General features: G+C 57.4%; 2 protein-coding genes across 2 annotated transcripts; one reads left to right on the top strand and one right to left on the bottom strand.

Moving 5' to 3' along the window:
- Window positions 1-1024: 1024 nt before the first annotated feature.
- PATL2 (PAT1 homolog 2) lies at window positions 1025-7188 on the bottom strand (the record flags this gene model as incomplete). The annotated part of the gene is made up of 19 exons (XM_082005404.1): window positions 1025-1064; window positions 1258-1407; window positions 1484-1581; window positions 1671-1811; window positions 2155-2314; window positions 2554-2702; window positions 2862-2906; window positions 3278-3375; window positions 3457-3577; window positions 3702-3840; window positions 3923-4006; window positions 4140-4294; window positions 4796-4882; window positions 4999-5166; window positions 5554-5619; window positions 5721-5789; window positions 5996-6321; window positions 6509-6611; window positions 7165-7188. 19 exons carry the CDS (start codon window positions 7186-7188, stop codon window positions 1025-1027), a joined length of 2223 nt encoding a protein of 740 aa, XP_081861530.1.
- A 2311-nt stretch (window positions 7189-9499) lies between these two features.
- Window positions 9500-12026, top strand: B2M (beta-2-microglobulin; the record flags this gene model as incomplete). The annotated part of the gene is made up of 4 exons (XM_082005371.1): window positions 9500-9566; window positions 9668-9946; window positions 10429-10463; window positions 11734-12026. 3 exons carry the CDS (start codon window positions 9500-9502, stop codon window positions 10440-10442), a joined length of 360 nt encoding a protein of 119 aa, XP_081861497.1. The 3' UTR covers window positions 10443-10463; window positions 11734-12026.
- Between the last annotated feature and the right edge of the window lie 3588 nt (window positions 12027-15614).

Raw genomic sequence — 15614 nt, 5'->3', positions numbered from 1 at the left:
TCAGCTGAATTAATTCATACCCATGGGAGAGGTTCTCTTTCTCCAGGTGGGAAGCACCAAGGGGGCTGCTGGGTGGTGGGGGTCCCTCAGTCTCAAGAGGGTAACCAAAAGAGACAGAATTTCCTTTTTTTGGCTCAGTTGTTTCCTGCAACGAAGCAGCAAAGTCCAGCAGAGACCCCCAACCCTTCTACATTGAAGTATTTGGTTTCAGATGCGATTGCAACTGTGTCACACTTCCCCCCTTCATCCACACTGGCTCTCAGGCAAGGTCTGCGCTCTGCTCTGTTGCAAAGCAAAAACATAACACAGCTTATCCTTATCTTGAAGGACACGCTGGTGTCCTCCCTTCCTCCTACAAATCAGTCAGCAGCTGCTCGTTCCCTCCTGTGCAGTGGCAAGGTCCATCCTTTTGCTCACAGGTGGGTCACCACGTGAGTATCATCCCAGATTGCCTTGGTGGGTTTGAAACTATGGGTTTCACCCTGATAAGCTGGTCCTCTGATCCCTTCCACACGCATTGCCTTCTCCTCCATCCCCCTTTATCCTCCTTCTGGGTCCTCTGCACATCCCTCCCTGCTTCTCCTCCCCCTTCACTGCGCACTCAGATCCCCACCGTCCCCAACCAGGGGGTCTCCATGCCCAGGCGATGCCTCCGGGGCCCCTGTGCTTACAGCACAAGCTGCCCACAGGAGCCAGAGGAGCTCATTATCATCTTTTTATTTTATTTCAAGTGCTGTACACGAAGTAACTCACCCCCAGGTGCTCCCAGCGCCCCTGTGCAGACCCTGCCTCGACACCCTCCGTGATCCGGCGCTCACTGCTGCTGGGTGCGAGGCCAAAATAAGTTACCCGCTGTGCTCCCGGGCACCGGGGCAGGTCAGCATCAGCCCTCGAGCACCGGCCCTGCCAGTGCCCGGTTCACCCAGAGTGCCCTGCACCAGGGTAAAGTGTTCACTTCGAAACTCAAAAGTCACGGCATCGGGCCCTGCCCATCCCCGTCGCCGCTGTCCCCGGCTCCCAGGGCTCAGCACAGCATCGCAGCCTCCGCCGGCAGCGGGGAGCACCTGCGGGGAAAGGACGAAGTTGGAGCATCAGGTTGTCACCTTCGCACTGCCGGCGGCTGATGCCGACCTGTCCCAGAGAAGCCGCTCAACCCGGTGGAGGTTTGGAGACTTGCATCCAAGGGGGTCCCCAAGGGGACGGAAGCAGTGAGCCCCGCAATGCTGCCGGCTGCTCCTCTCCCAGGGGAATACTCACTCCATCTTGGCTTCTAGGTGGTGGATGGTCTGCTTGTCCAGGTAGCGGCAGAAGAGTGAGAGAAGGTTGCTGGGCAAGAAGAGAGGCTCCACCAGCAAGGTCTTGGGCACTTGCGACAGCTCCCGGGCAACCAGGAACACCGTGTCTGTCCTGGGGGCATCAATGCAGGGGGTGAGCACCCCACAGGCCAGCAAATGGCAACCCCACTGCTCACACAGCCCCTTACCACGTCTCAAAGTCCCTGCTGCATGGCTCCAGTGGCACATCAGAGGACAGCAGCCTCTCACCGTGGCTCAGCAGGGAGTAGAGCAAGGAGATGCCAAACTGTGGGGAAGAACCAAGAGGACATCACGGCTGGCAGCGGTGGCACCCCAGGGACACCAGAAAGCTTTGCCCTCCTCAGGACCACATACCTGGTTCTTCAAGGCCATGGCGAGGGGGAGCTCAGGGGACTCGGGCAGAAGCCTGCTCATCTCCTGCAGGACCTTGATGAGTTTGCTGAAGGTCATCCCGCCCACCACCTCATTCAATGGGCTGTAGAGCAGGGGGAGAGACTGGGCAGGGCAGAGGGGAGAGCAGGGATCTGAGACCATTTGACCTGTCACAGCCCCAGCCCCATCCCTGAGCCCCATCCCAACACCTGGAGGGGATGCAAAGGCCAGCACTGCACACCCTCCAGGGGGACTACCACCAGGACTGCTTAACCCCTCCTGGAGACCTTCCTCCTCCTCTGGGAAGGAAAGAGGCTCCTGTTTCATGTCAACCCCACCAGCTACCTGGCCATGCTGGGCCCCAGCAAGACAGGCCCCCCCCCTATTGCTCAGGGTGCCCCCCCAGCAAAAGCAGACAGGGAAGGAGGCAGTCCAGGGTGCCCCTGCCCTGGCTGGAGGTGCTCGCCTCATCCAACACATCCTTCTTCATGAGGAAGGGCAGGTGGTGGGTGATGGTCAGCAGGATCTTCTCTGCTTGCTCCTGGGTCAGGTGGGGCAGCAGCCGGGCTGTGAGCTTCTTGCCCTTCCGCACACATAGGAGTTGCAGGAATTCATCCTCTGCCTCCCTGGGGACGAAGGCTCCATTGGCACAGATCCTGAGGGACCTGCAGCATCTCTGTCCATCCAGAAGAACCAACACCAGCTCCAGTGGAGGACAAGACTCATGGGCAGGATCAACACAGGCCACAGTGACACACAGAGGACAGGATCCAGCCCTCCCAGTCACCCAGAACTACTCATCCATGACCATCTGGGCCCTACAAGGACCAGGACATGCTGCCCTCTCCCCAAGGCACAAACTCACTCTTCACTGCTGCAAGCTCTGATTTTCAAGGCTTGGTAGATATGCTCCACTTCTTGGCCCTTCTGCCCTTGACAGCAGGGCTGCTGCTCCTCTGGGGCCAGGGACATCTTGCGCTGCGTCTCCTCCACTTCCAGCAACTGCAGGAACAGCTAGAGAAACCACACAGGGTAAGGGGCAGCTTGGGGCATCCTCTGCCTGCCAGTTATCCAGGACCTCTGCCTGGGCAAATGTACCCCTCACAGAACTCCTCAGATGAAAGCCAAGCGTCTGCATCGTCCCGCCCTGCCCCTAAATCGTGGCTTGCTCACCTTCTCGATCCTGTGCAGTGCCCGAAGCCGGTGGCTCCCCGCAGCCTTCAGGAGGGGAGAAAGGAAGGCACAACAGTTACAGCCAGCACCAGACAATGCTGCCAGCAGAGCGCTGGGCCAGCTGCTCCCTGGGGATCAGAGGTGGCTTCAGGATACAGAGCAATCCCACAGGGAGGCCACGGCCAGCTCCGATCTGCCCAGAGCCCCATCCCACCCCTCGGCAGGGGACAAGCTGCCACGACCAAGGTGGCACCCACTCCAACTGCATGTCCCATCCCATGGCTCGGGGCAGCACCCGTGTTCGGTCACAGCAGCTCCTAAAGGTCCTGCTAAAGCTGCTCCAGGGCCTGGGAAAAGCTCAGAGCAGTGTCCCCAGGCATCTGGGGCACCCACCAGCCCGGCTGCCCCTCACCTACCTCCTCCACGAGGGCATGGTGCACAGCATCAATGGCCCGGCGAGGGCTGTAGCAGGTGGACACCGCAACTTGGCCCAGCGAGCCTGCGATGCGCACCACTGGAAGAGAGATGGGATGCAGTGAGACCACATCCCACAACCCTTCAACCCGGCCCCATGCCGCCCACCCCAGCCCCTCACCGGAGTCATACGTCTCCACTTTCTGGATGAATGGCGTGACCAGCTTGGGGGGCTCCTGCTTGTTGCGCCCACCAAGCAGCTCCTCCTCCGCCTGTTTGCGCTCTAGCCGGTGGTAGTACATCTGTAACGACGGGCGTAGCCAGGAGGGGAGCCACCATGACCCTGGGCACCCTCTGGCTCCCAAAGAGATGAAGGCCCAGCCCCAAGGAGCAGGATGAGCCACTGGCACTGCCAGCAGCACTCACCTGGTAGTAATAGTCATCATCTATGTTCTCGCTCTGCAGCTGGATCATCTCTACCTTGATGACCCAGTCCTTCTCCTTGGATGTCATCAGCCCAGAGTAAGGGTCCACTTTAGGAGACCACAGCTTCTTGGGGGAGATGCTGGCACAGGAGAAGATCACAGCCTGCTGTGACTGCCCAGAGCCCCACCACCCCACACCCTGCTCCCCAGGGACCCCCTTACCTCTGCACCTGCCCGCCTTGCTGCTGCCGCTGGGTCAGGATCCGCTGGTGCTGGGGGTGCAGCTGGGTCATGTGGCTGGGCGTGCTGCAGGGGAGACCAGATGGGAGTCAGGCGCTCAGCACGCATAGTAGAGCTGTCCCCAGAGAGGGGACACCCCACAGCTGCTTTGCAGGGCTCCTCCAGTCCCAGCCGGCACCCCACTTGCCATCCCACTAACCTGAGGTTCAACTGGCCACTGGCCGACGGACTGAAGAAGAGGGCAGGGTCCAAAGAGGGAGACATGGGACCGAAGTGCATGGCGAAAGGCCGCGGTGGGCCGCTGATGTTGGGCGACACGGGCCGGAAAGGGGTCGGAGACGCGTACCCTGCGGTCTGGAGAGGAAGAGAGCAGCAATCGAATATTTGAGCCTTCTCCTCCAAGCGTCCCAGCGGGGTCTGCCAGCTCCATGCTGGCTTCTTGCTCCTGTCCTCACAGGGGCCACCCTCTCCCAGCACCAAGGGGACGTGTTGGGCACTGCGGCGAGGCAATATCCCCCAGGATCCTGCCACCACAGCTGGGCAAGGACCCAGGTGTCACCAGGGACTGTGTGCCCCAGGTCCAGCACCAGTGTCCCAGCATGACATCAAGCACAACATCATGTCCAGTGCAGGTCCCACAGGGACATCAGGACAAATAGATTTATGAAGCAATGGCTATGCCGGTGGCTCCACTTTCCTCATCAACAGGACGAGGGAGATGGGTGCTCAGGATTAGACAGAGCTGCAAAGTCTGCCCCGGATGGCAGAGCTTTGGGAAGGCACCGTCCCCATCCCCTACTACTCCAGGGCCACCTCAGAGGGGACATGGCAGTGGCTCGCAGCCAGCTGCCTTACCTGGTTAGAAGCAAAGAGCGGAGAGGGTCTGTGAGCTGGCGTGAAGGGCCGAGGGGAGCAGGGGGAGCGAGGCACCAGAGGCGACTGCTGCAGGGCAGGAGACGGGAGGTGTCACTGGGACAAGCCCGTCCTCAAGGCTGCACCTCTGGGAAGGCAAGGACAGAGAAAGAGCAAACACAAGAGCCCCCCACAAACCCCCTTACCTGCCGAAGAAAGCGCTGGGGGAAGGACTTTGGGGACATCAGTCTGAAGTCAGGGCGCTTGAGCCGGGGAGAGCTCCCATAGCTCCTCTGCATGGAGGAGCTAAGGAAGTCAAGGGCCATGTTGGTAGATGGTGGGGGCCTCTCCAGGACCTGTAGGATGGCTTTATCCTGCAGGGAGGAGGCAGCAGGAGATGGGAACGGGGCCCAGCTGGCATCAATTTAGCTCCCCCAGCATTGAGCAGCTCACCAAAGCCTTTTGTTGTTGTTCAGCCAGACCATGCACCAGCCAGGCTCCCATCCTGGTGGCATGCAACAGCAGGGGACCCATGAGGACACCTGGCATGGGGCCCCCAGTCCCCCCAAACTCAACAGCTTTGCCTTCAAACCCAGGCTCTGCTTAGGGTGGGCACCTCTGCCTACAGCTTTGGCACCCAAGAGACATGTCCTTGGCATCTCCAGACCCACAACGAGGCTTTGGAGGTCCCTCGGTCGCCCCCAGTTGCCTGCATGACCCTTGGCCCAGGGTACCCTGAGGGCCTGGCTGGGGGTACCCACCTCCAGCACATGGTGGGGTGGGATGCTGCTGGGGCAGGAGCCCCACACTGCAGGATCCATCGCCAGCTAGAAGACAGGGAGATAGTCAGCATGGGGAAGGAGGATGGGGCAGGAGACACTGCAGGGGACACTCAGCCTTGTCACCAGATGGGAGGGGGCATTTTTACCACATCTTCTTTGCCAAACTCTGCCCAGCAAGCACCAATCCTGCTGTCCAGCACTGCCGAGTCCTGGCTCTGCAAGCAAAGAAGAGGTTACAGGCATGTATTCAGCTCTGGCACGGCAGGTCTTCCTCCCTTGGGCAGGGACCAAAGTTCCCCCTGGAGCCCTCCGTGGAGCAGGACCCACAGGTGTGGGGATGGAGGAGGGAGCAATGGGTCCCCACCAGTTCCTCTGCCTGCCGGCCAGGCAGGGGTTCCCTCCCTCTCTGCTCACACGTCACCTCCAGCGTGGGTTTGCTTTGCACAGCTCTCATCACTGCCGGGTCTCCCAGGTCATTGGGCTCCTCAAAGGGCTCCTGGTCTTCCTCCTGTTCCTCAGTCCCAAGCTCCTCCTCCTCCTCTTCCTCCAACTCGGAGCTGATCTGCTCGACCTCCAGCTCCATCCCACCTTCCTCCTGGGGCTCTCCCAGCTCTTCCAGCCGCTCAGCCACTCCAGACCCCGGTTCTTCCCCAGCCGTGGTCTCCTCTGCCACAGCTTCAGCCAGCTCAGGGCTCACCTCCAGAGGCATCAGGGGTTTTGTGGCATCCTCCTCAGTGCAGTCACGGTCTTGGAGAGGGGAAGCAGAGCACGTCAGGGGGGGTGAGAACCTCAGCAGTGCCCACCGGTGTCCCTGCTTCCAACCCAGCTCCTCACCAGGCAGGAGGACACCTTCCTCACCCCCCCACCTCCATCCTCCTCACCCCGCTGGGTGCTAGCTGACCTCTCCAGCCCTGGGGCTCCCCTGAGATCTTACCTAACCCAAAAGTCATCTCATTGTACAGGTCAAGCTCTTCATCCTCCTCAGCCATCTCCTCCAACAGAGGCGCATCTTCCACCAGCAGGTAGTCCTCGAGAATCTGGAGTTGAAAGCAACAGAGTCCCTGCTAAGGGAGACAGGCAGGCATAGGGTAACCCTCACCTGCCCCCCAAGTGTGGGGCACCCAAGCTCCCCCCCCCAGCGCTGGCAGTGCCAGGCAGCCCCCAAGGGCTCATAGCTGCTCTGCAGCTGGGAAGGGAAGAGCAGGAGCCACTGGCACTGCCAGTGAGGGCAGGACCCGCTGGCTCCGTGCAGAGTAGGAGCCCATTGAAGCCTGCTGGGAGGTGACAGCGTCCCCTGCCAGCGCAGAGGATGCCGGCGTGGAACAGCACCAGCACAGCTGGCACTGAAGAACACCATTAGGCTTCAGAGTGAACACCCCGCTGCCGGGTGATGAACAGCACCCAAGCACAAAGCAGGGAAGGGCACGCCACCAGCACCTCCAGGGCTGTGTCTTCTCCCGTACCGACCGCTCCGGGGAGAGCCAGCACCGGGAAGGGGGGCGGGGGGCGTGACCCAGTGCAGCGGGAGGGGAGGCGGCCCCGGGGACAGGACGGGCCAACTCGCCAGGGCGGAGCAGGGCAGGCACTCACAACCAGCTCGCCGCCCTCCGCCATACCGCGGCACCGCCCGCCCGCCCGCGTCCCTCTACGGGGCCGGGCTGCCCCCGCCGCCGCCTTTTACGGACCGCCGCCGCCGCTCCGGCGGCACCGCGCCGCCACGCATGCGCCTGCCGTACAGCATGGCGGCGCCCAGCTGCGCCCCGCGCCTGCGCAGACGCTTGGCTCCGCCCCCTCCCGGCTAGGCCCCGCCCACGATGCCGGGACTGCCGGCGGTGCGTGGAGCAGAGATGGAATTGGGGGGGGGGGGCGGGTGAGGTTTAATGACCCCACCCGCGAAAAGGGGTGTAAAACTGCAAACACCTGTGTCTCTCGGGGCACTGAAAACGCCAGACCAGCTTTTTCCACTCACTCCCTGCCAGCGAAGGCGATTTCCGAACGGAAATCTGAGCAGTCTGCTGAGCAGTCACACAAAGCCTGCGGGGATGTGGTCGGCCTGGCTGGAAGTGCGCCTCGGAGATTTACAGATTTGAAAACACAGAGCAGCAAAACTAAGGCGAAGATGCTGTAAATCTCTGTGCCCCGTGAAGTGCAGTGGGCTGCCTTCATCCCCCCGAATGCCGGGAGGTCCTCAGTTGTGTCAGGCCTGACTCACTCCTTAAATATTCCTCTCTGCTAATAAAAGCAGAAGCGCCCTAAAAGAGGAAGATTTGGCTGTTCTAACCAAATCAGTGCGGCCTTTTGGAAACACCACATGGAAGAAACTTGTGGTTCAGCTTCTCTTTGATGGGGAAAGCCTGCTGGGTGTTGCTGGTTACAGCAGAGTCACCTCCGGAGATTCCCGTCCCAAAGGGCAGAGCCCTGGTGTCAGCACAGAGAAAGGATCCTGCAATCAGCTCTTTGTGTAATTAATCCTCCCTGAGCCAAGGGGATGGCTCACCTGGGCAGAGCTGGACTAGCCTGTGGGTCAGTGACCCTGATGTCAACTCAGCCAAAATCCCTGATAAGGCTCCCACAGCAGCTGCATCTCCTTATCTCACAGCAAAAACACTCAATGGCAGCTGCATGGTCACCGGTGCTGCTCACTGGGCAGCCAGCAAATGGAGCAAGAGTTCATCCGGTGGGGATTGATAATGAGTATTTGCAGTTTTTTTCTTTGCTCAGCCCCTATGGATTTACCTGCTGCCTTTGGTGGTGGGGGATGTTCTCTGTACATGCTTTATTGAGTTAGGTTTTTAAATGGGGTGTATTAAGACAGCAAGTCTTAAAGGAGCCCAGTGTTAGATGAGCTCTGTGATACTGCTGTTTTGTCCCCACTAACAGTTATTTTCCTTTCTTTTCTAACTTTTTAATCCTTATGCAGCTGGATGAAAGACAACATATGTGTACCTGCTTCTCACTCTGAAATGGTGACTCTGAAGATAAGCAGCACGTGACCTGTAGGAGCCTATCTGCTTGTGGTCCTAGATGCATAAAATATCTACAAGCTCTTTAATACTGGTTCGTTTTCCTTTTTTAACCTTGGTTTTCTTCATGCTGCTATTCAAAACTGCTGTACTTCTCCAAGCAGTAGGCATACCCAGCCTAGCTGGACTTCGGTACTCAGTTTTTCCAGAAGAGGCACCAGAAAACCTGGCTCTTTGACCTTTGGGTTCTCACATTTGGCGTGGGAGAGTCCGTGCTGCGCTCCAATGACAGAGTCAATCCATCACCCTGCAGCCGCCGGACTGAGACGCTTCGGCGCAGCCTTCGAAAGAGAGCAAACCCAGGTTCAGAAAGGAGGGCGCAACGTAGGCTGTTGGCGTAACACCGGCCCTGGCTGCAAAATCTTCCGCGAGAGGCGGTTTTTACCCCCCTTTTGGTGAGGGGCAGGAGCCGGGCAAGCACCCTGTAGCCGCTGTGCCATGACCTGCTGCCGGCGGGGGTTCCTAGCCGCAGGTGCCCAGCTCAAGGCCCGGGGGAGCAGCTGCCCAAGGCTCTGCCGGGGCCCGGGGCCACCTCACGCCTTTGAGGCCTCCAGCCCTTCGGAGAAGGGCGGGAGAGGCCCCGGCACAGGACTGGCCGGGCCTGGGGCGCTGCCGGAGAGGCTCCGGCTGCCGTGGAGCCGGGCAGGGGCGCGGCCGAGCGCAGCGGGGCGGCTCCGGGCCCGCCGGGCGGTGCCTCGGGCCCAAAACGAAAGCGAAAGCGACGCTGCCCGCAGCGCGCAGGCGCAGCGGGTTCGCATAACCTCTCCACTCCCTCTCTGCCTGGAGACTGATGACGCGCGGACCGTTCCGCACCGCGATTGGCCGCGCGGCGCGGGGGCTATAAAAGGCGGCGGGCGAGCGGGGCGGGCCAGTGTGTGAAACGAGCGGAGCCGCCGGCGGACATGGGGCTGGTGCCGAGGCTGGGGGTCCTGGTGCTGCTGGCTCTGGTCGGCCTGGGGGAGGCGGATGGTGAGTGTCCGGGGCGGGGCGTGCTGGGAGGGGCCCGGTACCGGTTACCGTGGCCGGGCGCTGGAGCCCGGCTTCTCACTGCCCCCGTACCCCCTCTCCAGAGGCGCCGAAAGTGGAGGTGTACTCCCGCAAACACGCCACCTACGGGGAGGAGAACACCCTCAACTGCTTCGTGAGTGGCTTCCATCCTCCGAAGATCGACATCACCCTCCTCAAGAACGGGGAGCCCATGAGCGACGTCAAGTACGCGGACATGTCCTTCAATGACAAGTGGTTCTTCCAGCGCCTGGTGTATGCGCCGTTCACCCCCAGGAGGGGCGACGTCTACGTTTGCAGGGTGGCCCATTCCAGCTTCAGGGAGCCGCAGTCGTTCCGATGGGGTACGGTACCCTTCCTCTTCCAGCTTTGCCCCCGTTCACGTGCGGAAGCCAGAGCTCGTGTCTCCATTTCCCTTCTCGGGAGACGTGGTGCTATAATGGGGTGGATTTTGAAGGTCTTGTGCTATAGGTGGAAAATTAGCTTGGTTTCAGCTGGGCTGCTGGAAAGGCTGCCTGTACGTACCCGTGAAAGGGTTCGTTGGTAGCAGACAGGGGAGACGGGCCTCGTAGTGGAGCGCTCCGACCGTTTCCTAGGTGAACTTGCCTAGAAAGAGATGGGTCATATTTGGCGAATACGAAGAAGGATATAGCGGTGGGGAGCGATGGTGGTGGCCCAGCCTGCTACGGCAAGCAGACAGCCACGCGAGGGCAGCTCACCGGTTGCCGCACTGGGGCTGTTTCCAGCAGGGGTGGGCTTGTGGTGATGGGTGAGGGGGGGGTGCTCTTTGCCCCGAAGCCTAACGCTCTCCCCTTCTTTCTTGCAGATGCAGACTTCTAGGCTGTGTCGGGGATGATCGTGGTAAGTTAACGCTGGTGCTCCATACTGTACTGGTAAGGGGAACATGGGTTGCTTTCTGTAGGGGCAAGTCTGTAGCTTGCAGAATTGAGGAACAAAGGCAACCACCAAAAAAAGAAAAAGCCCCATAACTATAGTGTTGCCGCTGATTGGGAGCGGGGCTGTTCCCACACCCTTTCTACCCTCCATTTTGGCCAGTTCTCAGCCATACCTTTCCTATAAAAGCCTCCTTTGCTGAAAAGGAGCCCCTTGGAACAAAACTTCCCTGCATGTCTTTGATGTGCCTGCCAGATACTGTTCAGAGTTGTCACAGTTCCTCTGGTGCTTCTTCAGACCCTGTGGTGTTGCCTTCTGTCTGGTGAGGAGGAAGTTGCCATAGCTGGAAATCCCCGTGACTTGGCGGGGCGGCAGGCAGTGTGTTGGCTCGGTAATGTGGGATTTATGAAGCACGGGTCAGTGCCTCGCCGTCAGACCAGCAGCGGTCTTGGCTCATTGGTTTCTCAGTCTGAGTGCTCCAGGTTCTTCAAACTATCTGGTCATAACTGATCTGGTAAATACTAGTTTAACCCTTGATAGGGAAAAGAAGACTAAAGGTATGTAGCCTAGCTGGCATAGTTGCAATGCTGGTTGAAACACCTTAGTTACGTACCCCAGCAGAGGCTGGATAATTATTAACTGTGCCCAGGACAAGCCTTGGGAAGACCTCCCTTGAAATGCCCTCCATGTTGGACCAGAATGTTATTGGTGGCTTTTAGACTGAGATAGAATTGCGAGTCAAACGAACTTTGTGAATTGGAGAAACTCCTGGGCATTTCTTCTTGGGAAGATGTAGATGGATCAGAGTCCTTCACTTCTCGCTGTCTAATGCTGCTCTCCCTCTAAAGCTCTCCAGCCCTTCCTTGCTGTGGAGCAGCAAAGGCTAGGAGTGATGTTGGGCTTCCAGGGTCATGAGAAAATGGAGGTCAATTGACTTTCTTTCTTGTGGGGGACAACAGAAGAATATAAGGGAAACCTGGACCCAGGGCAGGGTCAGGGGTGTGCTGTGACCGTGTGGCAGTGTGGTGTGCAGCGGTTTTGCTGGGATGTTGGTGTGAAGGTCACTGATGGCAAGGGATGCCAAGCTTGGTTGGAGGTGGGAGATGGTGACTGCTAGAGTCTGGAGTCTCTAACTCTGCAGTTGGAGCTCCCTTGTGGAGAACACGTTTTTCCTAAAATAATTACAGTTGAAAGTGTGAACAGAGTGGCTGATATCAATCTCCTTTCCCCCATGCAGGTCTGAAGAATTCTGCCTTGCCAGCCAAAATCATCTTGAGCTTCTGTCCGTTCTTCACGTCTCACGTGTGGCTATGATGAAGAGCAGCAATCGTCTTCATTGCAGAATTCCTTCTTTATTAAAGCTTATTGTTAAAATACTGTTTATTCAAGGCAGTATGCAAGCTAGGCTTTTTTTTTGAGCATGTAGATATACATGTCTGCATTACTGATTAAAAAAACAATTGTAGCTCTGCAGTGCTCTGAACTGTACAGGATTTTTATCTAAATAAAATTGGAAGACTTACAACTCTGAAGAAACATTTTAGTATGACAACCCCAGATGATTTTTGTGGGCTCCCATGGCTGTGGGTTGTGGGTGGATCTGGAGGCTGGTGGTACCAAGCTCAGGTGCACTTTCTTATCCTGCTGAGAAGGTGCAGGAACACTTATCATCCCCCAAAAAAACCCAACCCAAAACCCAGAAGAATTAAAGGTTGATGTGGGATCTGCCTGGTTACAGGCTCCTGAGTTGCTCTGTAGGGATGGCACAAGGTTAAAAAAACAAAAGGGACTGAGTGGTTTTGGGGATGCTGGTCTGATCTTAAAGCTGAGCGAGTGGAAAAGGAGTGAATGGGCAGGATCTGGTGCCCACCTAAAGGGGGTGAAATCCAGCTGATTCTTCTTTGGGGTGTGTGGTATAAAGCTGGGCTCAGGGGAAGCAGGTATGTGCATCGGTGAATTTCATTTCTAGTCCTCTTGGGCAAGCAGCTGACCCCATGGAAAGTCCTGTTGGGGACCAGTCTTCTGCCGTACCTCAGAGGTTTGATGGCACTACCCAAAAATGGTGCCACTTGGTAGAATCCAGTAGCCTGCTTTTATTTCAGGAAGAAGCCGGTATGATTGCTTGGTGACTGTTGGGTCAAGGAGGATCTCCTCAGTGCAGATCTCATGTATATGAACAAGGATTCCTGGCAACCCAGTGGGTGTGATCCATTGTGTGTCTCTTGGGCGTATTAAGATTTGCTGTGACTGGTGTCACAGAACACCCGCTTGAGATTTTTGAGGGATCTTGGCTTGTTTCATAGCTTTTTTCCATGAAAGCCACATTTTCTGCAATGTACAAAAATAATAGTAACTGTCCTGTGCAAACCTCCAGCTTTGCTTGAAAAGATGTTCACCTCAAAGACAGGTTCTTTGCTACAGATGACAGTTTGCTGGGGTGAAGGGAGCAGTCAGGTGGACTTTGCACTCACCAGAGGAGTATTCAAAGCAGCAGAGCTGGGGATGTCACGGCTGGGTGGTCATGCAAAGTGCTTGTTGCCCAGCGTGGGATGGCAGGACTCACCAGAGCCACCACATAGCTTTGCCTGCAAGGCCAGCCATGCTCTGGAGACCAGCCAGGGACTGCACCAGCCCCAGCGGTGGTCCTTCTGTGGTAGATGGTCTGGTAGGGAGGAAGAGGTTTGGGCTTCCCCTCCAGAGACCTCAGCAGAGCAGCACAGCCTGCTGTGAGAGCCCGAGGTGGCCTGAGTCATGTACCATGTCCCAGCTTCCTCTTCTGGATCACAAAGAGCCACCAAAGTGCCTGCCACCACCTTGGCTTCACCTTTACTATCCTTAACAGCATCAGAGGGTAACAGCCAGGTGCATCACACCAACAGGAAAACCTCATCCTAATTAGGACACGAGTGGAGTTGACTGCAGAGGGTGAAGATGCTGAGGCACAGGCAACGTGAGACAACCATGTCTGCAAAGGAAACTTGCATCAACATCTTCTGGCACCAGGGAAGTCTTGATTGCATCTGTGGGCTTTTTGTTGTCTTAGGAAACAGTTTGACATCTCACTCGAAAATCCCCACTCTGGGGGAGAATGATGCATGCCAATTCCAGAGGCTGGCTAATTTTGATTAACATCTGAATTTTGGGACCATATCTAGAACAACTTTCTCTGTTTTATCCTTGAGGTCCAGCTTGAGGGGGTCCAAAAGCACCCAGGGTATCGCTGCACTGCCACTGCTGACTTTTCAGCAAAAGTTACCAGGGGATGGAGTTGTTGAGGGATATCTTGGCAAGTTTGAAGCATGAAACACGCCTTGTTTTTGCTTTATGAACTACGAGCAATTTTGCTGCCAGCAAACTGTTTCCTGAGTCAAACAAGTATGTGTGTTTTAGGGAGAACAACTTCTAAGAGAACAACTCTTTAGGAGAAGAACTTAGGAGAACTTTTTGAAGACCAACTCCTTCAACGTCACATCGTTTTGGAGTTTTTAAAGCTTCACCCGTGCGTCAGGAAGAAAAGCTGAAGGAATGGGTCCAAGAGGAGGAGAAAAATCACTCAAGACACATGGCTGAATAGACGTCCTCTGAGAAAAGTGGAACCAAGCAAAAGAGTCCCGGCACATCCAGTCCCAGCTCTGCCACCACAGCTCCAGCTCTGTGGGAATGCATTTGACATCTGCTCCCTCTCCAGCAAGCAAACCACAGCGAGGTGGGTAAAGGTGAATATCCACAGCGTGTGTTTGCCGAAATGTTCACGCGGTGTCTGCAAGAGGAAGGCTGCACAGCCCCAGGCCAGTCTTGGCTGCTCGACACAGGCTGGCCCATTTAAGCTCAGCTAAGCTGGGCTTACCTGTGCCATACAGCAGTTAAACCATGGCCTAACATCTTTCCTTACCTTTTTCTCCTTGAATTTGACAGTGTTACCAAGCCCTTCATGGAAAGGCCAAGTGCAAGCAGAAGTAATTCTTCAGCTTGTGTAAAAACTTGAATGAAAAACAAGTAAGAATCAAAGACCAGGAGTTTCTGCATCACTTTTCAGTACTGCTGACACTTGACGTTTAGGGCATATTCAGCTCTGCTTAGGTATGTGCACTAGTAAATCTTTATCCTGGGACATGCAGAAAATCCGAGCACGGAGGAGACTAGGCTGAGCCCTCACATGGCTGTGTCTCACCTGTGTGTCCTGCTGGGCTGGACTTGCCCCGTTTCATGATCACACACTGCCTGGCAGGATGGTTTGTTCCCTCTGCAGCACAAAGCACACGCTGTCTGAAAGAGACGGGGTCTGTCAGGCAGCTCCGATCCAGCAGACGGCATGGGAGGACATGAAATCTGGGCGAGGAGATGCTGTCTTCTTCTCACTACCTCCTCTTTTGCCACCACATACAGAGAACATGACTACAGAGCACTTCCAGGGGAGCTGGTTCCCTGCATGGGACAGAGGGAAGGAGCCAGGACCAGGCAGTGTGAAGGCTTTGGCCTCACCGTTCTGCAGAAGTTGGAAGAGGTTCAGAAGGTGGGGCAGGGCGTGGAGAGGACCGAGGCTGCCAGATGCTGCTCGGCTCTGCCACTGCCTTCTCCTGGGCAAGTCAGCCCAGACGCCATCTCCTCCGTGCCCTCAGCTCGTCCTGTCCCCTCCCCAGGGGTGACACAAGTTGGTCAGAGCCGTGGAGGGTTTCCAGAGGAGGTTGAGCATCAACACGCCCCACACGCCACCGTTGCAATCCTGGGGCAGCCCCACTTCCCGCCCGGCTGCGCGGAGGTGTGGGTCACCCGCAGCCACTTCGCGGCGCTCAGCCAAATGCAGACAGGCACGGGCAAGGTGCCAGCAGGGGCCGGGACCCCCTCATGAGGGGTGGTTTCAAACCTGCGTGGCTTTAGCTGCCGGTGCCTGAACGACTCAGGGGAACGGACAGCCCCGGAAACGGCCGCTGCCTCTTGGGGCACCGCGCCGCGCCTCAGCGCCCCTCAGGGCCTTCCCACCGCCCCTCAGGGCCTTCCCGCCCCGCCGCCCCTCAGCGCCCGCCGCCCCTCAGGCCCTTCCCGCCGCCCCTCAGGCCCTTCCCGCCGCCCCTCAGGCCCTTCCCGCCGCCCCTCAGGCCCTTCCCGCCGCCCCTCAGG

Source organism: Phaethon aethereus, assembly GCF_964289735.1.
Source record: "Phaethon aethereus genome assembly, chromosome: 12".
NCBI classification, from domain to species: domain Eukaryota; kingdom Metazoa; phylum Chordata; class Aves; order Phaethontiformes; family Phaethontidae; genus Phaethon; species Phaethon aethereus.
The sequence above is the reverse complement of the archived record's forward strand: the minus strand, read 5'-3'. Positions and strand labels throughout refer to the sequence as shown.